The 12,103-nt window shown below is 37.3% G+C and overlaps 1 protein-coding gene across 1 annotated transcript; it reads right to left on the bottom strand.

Moving 5' to 3' along the window:
• Positions 1-4,824: 4,824 nt before the first annotated feature.
• On the bottom strand, positions 4,825-9,066 carry aurkaip1 (aurora kinase A interacting protein 1). The gene is made up of 4 exons (XM_037684036.1): positions 8,986-9,066; positions 7,392-7,500; positions 5,240-5,703; positions 4,825-5,109 (listed from the first exon to the last, which is right to left on the bottom strand). Exons 2-4 carry the CDS (start codon positions 7,441-7,443, stop codon positions 4,993-4,995), a joined length of 633 nt encoding a protein of 210 aa, XP_037539964.1. The 5' UTR covers positions 7,444-7,500; positions 8,986-9,066; the 3' UTR covers positions 4,825-4,992.
• Positions 9,067-12,103: the final 3,037 nt, after the last annotated feature.

The following is a 12,103-nucleotide window of genomic DNA, read 5'->3' on the forward strand; positions in this document are numbered from 1 at the left end:
TCCTCCTCCACCATCACTGAAATTTAATACTTCCATAGTTCTGCACTCCTCATGGACAAACACACTAACTTTTAACAGATGAGGTACTGGAATGCCAACCGAGCAGACAAATAAAATCAAAATACAATGATCTGGATTACAGCTCCAGACAGCATCACTGATAAAACACAATGGGATTTGTCTTTTTGTGTCAGGAAACGAAAAACATCCAACAGTCTTGTTCTGTTTACTACTTCAGTTTAGGAATAAATTTTTCAGTCTGTCCTTTCTCTTTAGATGGCATTAATCTGGCCTCCAGCTCTAATGTTAAAAATCTTGGTGTTATTTTTGATCAGGACATGACTTTTATCCCCCACATTAAAAACGTTACCGCCTTCTTCCACCTGCGTAATGTCACTAAAATTAGAAACATCTTATCTAAAAATGATGCAGAAAAACTGGTTCATGCATTTATCATGTCTTGGTCTATTGTAATGGTTTGTTATCTGGGTGTCCAATACTTCTTTAATAAGTCTTCAGTTGATCCAAAATGCTGCTGCTAGTTTTTTTTTATTTTTTTTTTATTTTAAATAAGAGTTAAAGGAGAGAGCATATCTCTCCAGTTTTAGCTTCTCTCCATTGACTCCTCTCTTGTGGAACAAACTTCCAGTTTCAGTCTGTAAGGCCGACACATTGTCCAGTTTTAAGTCTTTCCTTTTTAATAAATCCTATAGTTAGAGTTGGCTTGGGTTTCCTGAGCTATCCCTTAGTTACTGCTAAAGGCTTAGACTGCTGGAGGATAAACCGACCACATCTCCTCACTCTGCTGCTGTTTTTACTCACTCTACCTGTTTGTATTTGTAATTATTTCTATTCTTAACATGTGTAGAAAGTACACCTGGAACTGTCATTCTGTGTCCGTTTCTCCTTCCAAACCCCAACCGGTCGAAGCAGATGGCCGCTCGTCCAGAGCCTGGTTCTGCTGGAGGTTTACTCCTGTTAAAAGAGTTTTTCCTTTCCACTGTCTCCTTTGTGCTTGCTCAGGGTGGAAGACTGCGACGACGTGAAGATTCAAAGTGTCTGCTGGCTTCCGTCCTTAGATAGAACTTGTACTAATTGTATTTTGTATGAATGTTTCTGTTCAGTGCCCTGAGACAACTTCTGTTGTGAAAGTGTTCCCTCCTCTTGGTGCTTTCTGTTTTGTTGCCCTACACTCTGGAGTTTAAATGAAACTATATATTTTACCTTATGAACCTCTGCGGACCCTAGGTCCTCTGGCACTGGACTACTAAAGTCCTATGATCAGGGCCAGCCCAAGCCTCCATGGGGCCCTAAGTGAAATTTGGTTTGAGGCCCTCTATTTCTGCTAATAATGTGGATTACTGCAATCAACAGTCAGATGATCAGATCATTCACCCTCCTAACAGAAACTCATTGCAACTCTGACAGCCCTGCTTACATTACCCTATATGTGAGGTACTAAAAGTAACATAAGAAAACAAAAAACACCAGTATGCAATGTATTTTACAGCAAAAGTGTAATCTGGTTTATCATCTTTGGTTCCAAAGAACTGCATCAGTAATGCTCAAACTAATTTGTAGTGCAAGATCAACAACAAACAACAGATAAAACAACTTAGATGCATAAAAATAACTTAAATTGTACAAAAACAGACAAAATTAAATAAAATAAAAAATAAAATATCAAGGAAATACTTAAATAATGTAAATGAACAATTACTTGAAACCATTTAAAATGTTTGTTTTTTAAAGGAAATTTAAAGTTGAATAATTAGTTCTTAAAACTATGTACAGGTGTGCAATAATTTGCAAAAGCCGAACTTAAAATATAAAACACTCTTTACACACCCATTAGACCTGTTTATGTTACTTCTTCCTCAATATGTCACAAACTTCCTAAAACCTGTGCTTCCTGGCTTTTCTGGTTGCAAAGTCATTTATGGCATCACTGTAAGAAATCTGATGGCCAACTTTGTTGTTGATACTAATCACTGCCAGTCCACTCAGTCGTTCTTGCACCATGGAAGATCTCAAACAGTTCTTGATTAGTTTGAGCTTGGAGAAGCTCCTCTCTTCCTTCATTTTACCATATTGTTACAATGATCATCACTATTTTCAAGCTGTTTCAGCAGTGCCCATGTTGACCCAATCGCACTGTCCCTCGCTTTTGTAATACATCAGCCAGCTCCGCCTGACTTTTTCCCCATTGACCAACTGTCTGTAGGCAAAGTGATAGTGAAAACTTTGACCACCGTGCCTTTTGGGGAAGGAAATGTTCTCCTTAATCGGCAGTGGCCTTCTGATCACTGCTCAGTCCTGTCTGAATCTGAGAGGAAAGATGGCCGCTCAGCTGGGTCAACTGGAGGAGCTGATGATCCGTGGGTTGCATGGGACTTTGACGTGGAAGCTTCTGAGGAAGAGACAAAAGAAAGACAATGACTAAATAATAAGGACATAACAGGACAGAACATTTTAGTTTTGTACATAATTATCAATATCAGAATGCTCTGCAGTACAGTGAGGAATTATACAATAATACAATACAACTTTATTTATAGAGCACTTTAAAACAACACTGTTGGCCAAAGTGCTGTACACTAGGACATACAAAAACATAAAAACCCCACACGTTAAAAATATGAAATAAAATAAAGATAACAAATAAAATAAAACAAATAACTTAGAGTCATTAAAACCAAAGATGTTCTAAAAGATGTTCTGCTGTTAACTAACCAGGTAGATCAGCAGTGGCTGCAGACATAGACGAGACAGTGGGCGCAGAGGATGGAGATGGACCTCAGATGAATACAACATAAAGAGTCATAATAATAATAATAATATCCTGATGCATGCTCAATAATCCAGGTAGAAAAATCCAAAAAAGTTAAATCTGGTCCTCTGGACATTAAAAAAAAATCCAAAATAAAGCAAAACAAAAAATTGTAGAAAGACGAAACGTTTCTACAATTTTTTTTTTATGTCCAGAGGACCAGATTTAACTTTTTTGGAATAATAAAAATAATTTATTTACAAAGCCCTTTAAAACAACCACAGCTGCACCAAAGTGTGGTACACATAAAATCAAGAAAATTTAAACACATTAAAAAAATAAAAAACCCACAAAAACATCAAGATCAATAAAAACAGTAAAAACCGTGCAGAGTAAAATTCAGTCTGTGCAAAAAGGCAGGGAGTAAAAATGTGTTTTTAAGAGTTTTAAAACTGGACAGTGGAGGAGCTCGTCTGATGAGAAGAGGGAGATCATTCCAGTCTTGGAGCAGCAACAGAAAAAGCTGCGTCTCCTCTGAGCCTCCGTTTGGACCTCGACACCTCCAGGAGCAGCTGATCAGCTGATCTGAGGCACCGAGCAGGAGAGTATGGGTGAAGCAGCTCAGAGAGTTAGGATGGAGCAAGAACTTTTAAAAACAAATAAAAGAATCTTAAAATGAACAGGCAGCCAGTGGAGAGAAGCCAGAGTGGGGATGTGCTCCCTCTTATGAACTCCAGTTAGAAGCCGAGCAGCAGCGTTCTGGACCAACTGGAGACGTCTGAGGGAGGACTGGCTGACTCCAAGGTAAAGAGCGTTGCAGTAATCCAGCCGAGAGGTGACGAAGGCATGGATTACCTTGTTTCCAGCTGCTGCTGCGTGAGGATGGGCTTTACCTTAGCCAGCTGTCTGAGGTGATAAAAACTGGTCTTGACCACCGCTCCAATCTGGGAATCTAATTCAAAATCACTGTCCATTTTAAAACCCAAGTTAGAAACCGTTCTCTTTAAATGCAGCGTTATATTATTATTATATAATTATTATATAATTATTATAATGCTGCCAGTAGAACATCTGAAATTTGCTTAACAAATTTTCATTATTTAGTTTTACATATGCACACAAATTCATTACATACTTTGATTAATTTCTCTTGAATGTAATTCTTATAGCTAAAAATTGTGTCTTTCTTTTACCTGAGTGAATGGTTGTTTGTCTCATTTGTCTCTATGTGTCCCTGTGTGACAAAGAGACCTGTCCAGGGTGTCCCCCACTTTTCACACAGCCCTAGCTGGTCATGGGCACCCGTGACCCCCACGACCCAAAAAGAAGCAGGTAAAAGAGAAAGGATGGAATTTAAAAATGTTTATTTCTCTTTTAGCTGCATTAATTTGTTTTGTAAAAACACAGATACTAATTGAAATTCTTGAGGGGTGAATACATCTACAGCACACATCTTGTTTAAACTGCATGCAAAAAGAACCCACCTGTTGTCAAACACCAACTGCTCCGCCCCATCATAATAAATCCAGTTTTAAAATGGCCACTTTGCAGCCGTTATTACACCAGATGAAGGCAAGTCATGAATAAAATGTCATGCTGATAGTTGGGGCTGTTTGGGTTGTCAGTGGTATTTTTTTGGCCTATAAACTAAATTTGGATACCTTAACCAGCAGCTTGGGTCAATTTACGGGTTATTTTTTATTCAGAAGATTTAGTTCTTCACAACAGAATTGTTTTCTTGGTAAGGAGTAAAACAGCTGCTGTTCAGATGTCTGGACTTTTGGTCAGTTTTACATTTAGTTAGCATCATTTTTTAATGAATGAAATAACAACTGAAATTAAATAAAACCAAACCAAAAAAAAAAAAAAAAACATAACGACTGTAGATCTAAAAACAGGTTCAGATTTAACCATTTGCATATTTATCTGCAGGGGAAACCTACATTACTTTGCAGATATATTTTGCACAATACTGCCACCTACAGTGTGTTTATGGGAATTTTCACCAGCTGTTTTGTTAATTTAACAAAGAAACTGAAAAACAACATTAGCCATGGCAGAGATCTTTATTCTTTTATGTACACATTAAAAATGACTGTGCACACAGAGGGAACATGGCCTGATCACTGACAGATGTGAAGCAGTGCGAGGGGCTGTGTGCGAGGTCATCCAGACTGAAGCACGCAGCACAAACAAGACAGGTTCGATTTTTTTTTGTATTTTTAGTTCTTTTTGGTTCTATGTTGTCTAATAAAGAGTTTAGGTGGAACCCATCCCGCTGGAGGCTGCTTCAGTCCAGCTCGCTTCCAAATCCTCTCAAGGTCCTTCTCGAATCTTTTCTGTACATAACACACAATCAGTTGGTCATGTTGATGGGTACGTTTTTAAAAACAGTATGCTTTAGCTGATTAGAAACAAAGTATTCAAACGATTCCTCAGTTATTTGACAGCAGAATTAATGCTCCTCACCTGCTTTCTCGTCCCTTTGCCATATCTCACTTTCCTCTTTACGAACTTAATCCTCTTCTGGAGCTTCCTGAATTTATGTCGGTTCATCTTCCTCCGTCGGATCTCAAGAACATTTTTACACTTGATGGGAGTTGCTGAGCCCCCCGTGTCATCTAGAACAGGCAGAAAGACGGGCGGCAGCACCTTCTCCTCCAGCAGCTCGACGTCCTCCTGTGGCTGAGGAGACTCCAGCGGGGAAGGAAGGGTGTAGCGCAGGGACAGCCAGCTCTCCAGAGGACTCATAGATAGCTTCCGCGGAATCAGAGCTTCTTCCAGTTCTGGCTCAAGTTGGACCCATCGAGGAGGAGACGCGTTGTCTGCTGCTGTTGCGTAGTTTCGGAGTTTCTGTTGTAGAGAGGAGCAGGAGGCAGTAACGGCTGCTTGGATGCTTCCATTTAAAATTCCTCCATGGGCGTGAAGTGCACCTGGAAGAGAAAAGAACTTCAGTCATTTTGAGAAATATTACCAGTACTTGTGCTTTTGCCAGATCAGTGCAGGGTTTGTCAAAAAGTCACTTCAACAAATTAGTTTTTTTCAACAATCAGGAACAAAAGTGTGTGTGTGTGTGTGTGTGTGTGTGTGTGAGTGTGTGTGTGTGGGGGGGGGGTTGTCAAGAAATTCACTAAAGCCCTCGTCACACTGTTTTATTTTGCCACATATGTTAACACATCTAAAAATACCTACTAAGTGGGTCCACATTTGAAGACACGAAGCACATTTTGTGAAGTCCAGCGATGTATGACGTGTGTGTGGCATTCATGATGCGTCTCATTATGTACATGGAGTATGATGTGGAGTATGTACTGGATTGAAGAAATGATTATAGCATACTGCAGCTTAAGAAGCAGTCATGCTGCATAGCTTTAGTGTAACTGCATTATTATTGTTTTGTTTTTACCCGTGACCGTCTTGCTGATTATTTCACGAGTTGATGTAAAGAGGCCCACACTTAGAAACTTTTTAAAGCAACACTCAATGTATTTGTCAGTATAGACTATTTGACACTGCTGCCTTGTGTAGTTGCATTATTTTGTTGTTCAGCCAGTATAAACGCACCCATCAGCCTCGGACACAGTTGGCATCTGTTCCACACACTACATTACAACAAGCAACACTTGTGAATTGCACCAAGGACATGCAGCATCAAAAAGGACAGAGCTAAGTTTATAATCACACCAGGAGCAATGGACGGACGGACGGTACACAACCAGTGTCATTTGCATAATGCACCATGAGATAGTGTAATGTGTTGCTGGGTCACTGCAACAAAAATATTATTAACACATATTTTATATACGTGTTGTTTCAAACTTGCTACTTTCATTAATACAGGACAAATAAATCTGTGACAACCTTGTACTGCTGGAGATCATGCTGTGTGTGCTACAGTATCAGATAAATAAAGGGGCAATGTGGTGTTTTTGTCTTACAGTCTCATATCTTAATGTCCTAGAAACACAAGGCAGGTATGCAACAATATGACAGATACTTTATCTACACGTATCATATTCTTGTTGGCTGCCAGGCTGCTGCCCTCACTGAGGAAAATACTGCTAATGCCAACGACTCTCCATAACTTAACATTAACAGAGGGGGTCGATGTACCACACAGGAAGAACCTAAACAGATGTTACAGCATACAGGTGTACAGAAAAAACTTCAAGATGTAAAGTTTATATGCAAGCACAACATCAAAATGTGTAGACAACCACTTGATTAACCAAATGAGAAAACTAGGTTGAGAAGTAGTAGTGGAAAAGTGTTTTTATCTTTCTTTATTGCTTTTAGAGAATCCAAACCGAACAAGTTTGATTTTACTTGTCTTGTTTATGTTTGAAGATAAATTGTTGGTTTTAAAAATAGTGTGACTGAAGATGTCAAATACTTATTATTTTTTATCAAATTAAGTTCAGTTTTGATCTAACTATAAAACTTTATTTGTCCAGCCCTAGTTTTCACGTCACACAAGTTCACTTGGAGCATTGATGATACTCAAACAGTACCAGGTTCTGTCTACAGAGGAACATGGATACAGCCGAAATGCAGACACGTCCTTTAGTGGAGAAACATAGAACAATAGAAGACACAAGAAGACATTTTTGTTTGTACTTACAAGTTGCTCTACTTAAATGACTGAACCGTGTGACAATCTTCAAGGCAAACATTATTGATGATCAACCAACCAAAGTCATGAGGGATGGTAGGTTGAATGACCAGATGTCCTGCAGGCAAGAGCAAAAATCTGTCAGTCACAGCAAAACATTAGAACAAAAATTACACACCAAACAGTGGGAAAGTTGTTGGGCTAATATTGAAATCAAGTTTAAGGACCAAAAATACATTTGTTCAAAATGTCCTGATGCATCCTCAATAATCCAGGTACATAATTGTAACTGTCTATTGTTGTCATTCTTTGTTGAAATCAGGTCTCTCTTGCAAATGAGTCCTCGAGGCTCAATGGGATTTACCTGTCTAAATAAAGGTTGAATGAATGAAAAAAAGGTTAAGTCAGATCTTCTGGACAGATTCTTCTTGTTGAAATGTTTCGTCTTATATCCAAAAAGACTTCTACAGTCTGAGGCGCTGCAAAATAAATAGCACCTTCTCATAGTAGATCAACCAGTTTGGTGGTGACATCCAGAACTAGCTGTTCACATGTAAAAGGAAAACCATCAGCCTAACCGTTAGTGCTCTGAGAATAGCAAGCGACCATCAGGACACAGGATTTACTGTGCCTTTCTTGTACAGTACCAGATATTTATGAAGCAGATGATAAATGGTAAATGGACTGAACTTATGCTTTTCTATCTTATCCAGATACTCAAAGCTCTGTACACTAACCATCTGTGCCCTCATTCACCCATTCATACAGCTCTACTCTACAAAGCTAATTGAACAAATCATTCTAAAGAGACTAATCAGTGCTTTATCACGTTCATACACCGATGGGACACACTTCAGAGGCAATGAGGGGTTCAGTGTCTTGCCCAGGGACACTTCGGCATGCGACTGCTGGTGGATTCGAACCCCCAATTCTTGCATTGGAGGACGACTGCTCTAACCACTCAGCCACAGACACCCTTGATGATATCTACATTGGGATGACTGGGTGATGACTGGAACCCTGGGTACACAATTTCGTTCCACCTCCTGTACCACATGTGATGCGAATGACAATAAAACCTACTTGAACTAAAGTTTAGAAGTTGGCCTCTTGCACCAGTAGGTGTCACTGGCGTCATCAATAATTCTGATTATTGTTTGTCAAAAGGCTACTTGCAACAAAACTTCGTATCGTTCGTCCCTTAAAGCTACATCTATTCACTAAAGTTCAGCATTTGTTTCATAAAAGAAAACACAACAATGATGAATCTGGGTGTCGAATCATTAAGATAAAGGAGCCTGATAAGTGTCGATGCAAACAATGAATGAACAATGCTCGACATGTTATATAAAATGAAATTTATTCATAAAGGGCGTTAAGAATATTTAAATTATAAAATATGTTAGCATCTTTTTTAAATAAAAGTATTTTCTTTCACCTTGCCAGCGACTGGCCTTATCAGCAATCGTGCTAGCTCAGCTAGTGGCTGATGGGAAAAGTCCGTACGATTCTAAAATATTATAAAATGTGAATTTTAGTTCTCTTCTTAACTGGATAACACGATGTATACAAGCAATATACTTTTAAATCGTAGAATACTTACCTAATTTAACCGTGACCGTTGAATTTTTGGTCAATGTGACTTCGAGAAGCAAACTTCCGGTCTGTACGACACACTTGAAGTGCCTCCTGTTTCTGAGCCAGGACAAAGGTTCCGAGGCATCAAGCGCATCAATATCATGTACAAAACAGTTAGAAACCACACCTATGTAAAAGCAGAGTGCCTTTTTATCTTTCCAATTAATTAATAAATTAATAAAGCAATAACCAAGCATAAATACTAGTTTCCTAGGTGACATTTATGCACTCTAAATGTGTTTTGTTGTTGAACTTGAAAGATATATTATCTGAAATGCAGTTAAGTTTTACAAGAGGTCATTGCACTGTTTTTAAGGTGTACTTTTTCCTAAATATGTATTTTTTGGGGGGTGGGGGATGGGGGGGATGTGTTGTGTGTGCAGCTCATTGTCAGTTTTAATAGAACAAAAGCACTGAAGCATCAGTATATTTATATAAAATATCAAGAAGAAAAAGCTGTGTGGTGCCTCACTTTAGACAAGACAAAGAGATTGCCTACATTATTTGTGCATTCATTAATTTTATTATAACCTAGTTGCCTGAATAATGACCAACTGAAATAATTCTAAAAGCAGCTTTAATATACAGAAGGAAAAAAAATCAATATTTTAAGATGGAATTGTCAACATCCGAGTTACTTTAGCTACTTATAACTTGTTAAGGAAAGAGTCGGGGGGCAGGCTTGTTGTTGTTCTTGTTTCTGCATAACGTCACTATAAATTAGATTTTTTTAGGCATATAATAGCATACACTCCCTGGCTTAGGATAAATCACTGCCCAATTTTAATCACTCATATAAATGCTGTGATGAGCAATCAAGAATTGATTAAACCAAACTGATCACCTATTTGTTTCCATAGAAATGCATACTGACGTGTGTGTGTGTGTATGTGTTTGTGTAGTCTGTGGTAGCTCCTCAATTTTTAAACAGTCTCGTATGTGTGGACAATACCAGAATTCACAGGGCTCAGAAATGTGGAGGAGGGATTTAGGCTGCACGTGTATGGGGTGCTGTTTGTAAAGATGCACTGTCAAAAATTAACATCAATATTTTTGATTTATTTAGCTTTTAATTAGAAAAAAAAAGTATTTTTAAAGTCATATTTTCACCATGTTATTCATACATTTATAAATGTCCTAGTTCCCAACTAAATATTTAATTTATAAGATAAATATTCAGTTTACAATCGAAATATTTAACTTGCAAGTTAAATATTTAGTTAGTAAACTAAAATTTAGGTACACTAGTTTACTAACTAAATATTTCACTTGCATGTTAAGTATTTAGTTTGTAAACTAAATATTTATCTTGTAAATTAACTATTTAGTTGGGAATTATTACATTTATAAATGTATAAATAACATGGTGAAAATATGACTTTGAAAAAAATTTTTTTTTTTTTTTCTTATTTAAAGCTAAATAAACCAAAATATTGATGTTAATTTCTGACTGTGCAACTTTACAAACGGCACCCCATGTGGACAGTTTTACTTGTGGATTTAAGTCCAGACCCCTATCCGACTGATAAAAAGATTCATACAGCAGTTAAACTTATCTCTGTCAATACAACAATCTAGGGGACAAACTGTATACAAGAGTAAAAGTTTAATTCGTAACGATGCATACCATGAGTTTTGAAGACATTATATTATTCAAGCTAAAGGTGTCTCAACAAAATATTTGTGTTTTACATTTTTTTGCTCAAGAAGTATATCAAATAAACAAAACAAATCCTAAGCATTAGAATCTAAACAAAAATGTGGCATAACTTTTTTTAAATTTTATCTGCCGGCTTGTGAATTTCCTACTAGTATGTTTGGCCCATTTTTATTGTATGACTGCATACGTCCTTGTTTCAGTGTCTCATGAAGATGCTGCTGATTGTGTCTGAACACATCTGTTTGTTTAATAGGAAGCACCTACTTTTAGATCGCTCCAGTTTCACCCTCGTGTGCAGCTGCATCAAATCATTCATTCATGGGACTTTCTCCTCTTGGCTTCAGAAAACAGTAGAAAACAGGTCACTGACTATAAGTGCTTCACAACAAAGATTATAACCATGCAACATTTAAAATATATTTAAAAAAGGCAAGATGTGAAACAGGGTGTAAACTTCTGTAGAGCATTTATTTACAGTAAAAACAAGCAAAAACAAAACATTCATTTCAATGTAAATCCTGATGACTCTGTACTGGTTTTACACCATCACTGTGTGACATAAGGCAACTGAAACGATCAACGGGGTGTAGTGTGAGCTTGTCTCCTTTTATAGAACAGTCTGAACAGCTTTAAAAATACCTCTACTATACTCTATAAAAAATGTAAAATTAAAAAACAAAACAACAATAAACTGATAAATTGGCAGTAATCTGGAGATGCTCCGTCATCCAATTTAAAATCTTTTACATTATACACTATATACTCCTTTCAAATCTCTATTTACAAATCAGTAGTTGTGTTTAGAGTTCTTTAACCACCTTTTGAGCAAATAAATATAAATAGTTGAATTATATTTGCATTGCAGTTACAGCATGTGACCCCTGAAACAAAACAGTTTTACAGATAACATTATTATTTCAGTCAAAGCAACACATGCAAGCAAAACGAAACAGATGCTGAATGGAGTCACCACAGAGGAACAGTTGAACACATTTGCCATTTTTACCAGGAAGCAAATAAATAAATTAAAACACATCAAGGAAAGTCAAAAGAGAGACTGATCCCTGGTCCAACAGACACAACAGAGAACAGTTGTATTACTGAGAGATTAATAAATTAGCGGTTCACACAGACAGTGATGAAGTACAGCTAACAATGCCATCACCTTTATTACACTACTGCCTCTTAATGTTTTAGAATATATTTGCTTCACATGGAAACTTAGGTGTCGTGTTTTTGGCAATAAAACATGTTAAAAAAAAAAGGGAAAAATCGATCAAATTAAAGGACAAAATCAATTCAAAAGTTCAAGGCCACAGTTCATTATTTGAGCTCCATCTTGACTGTGGTAAGACATTTCAAAGCTAAGCTTGTAGAGAAATGGCAACCAAAAGAAAATGTAGTTGATTTGCTCTAGTGTAAC

Source organism: Nematolebias whitei, chromosome 11, assembly GCF_014905685.2.
Source record: "Nematolebias whitei isolate Nwh7 chromosome 11, NemWhi1, whole genome shotgun sequence".
Taxonomy (NCBI): domain Eukaryota; kingdom Metazoa; phylum Chordata; class Actinopteri; order Cyprinodontiformes; family Rivulidae; genus Nematolebias; species Nematolebias whitei.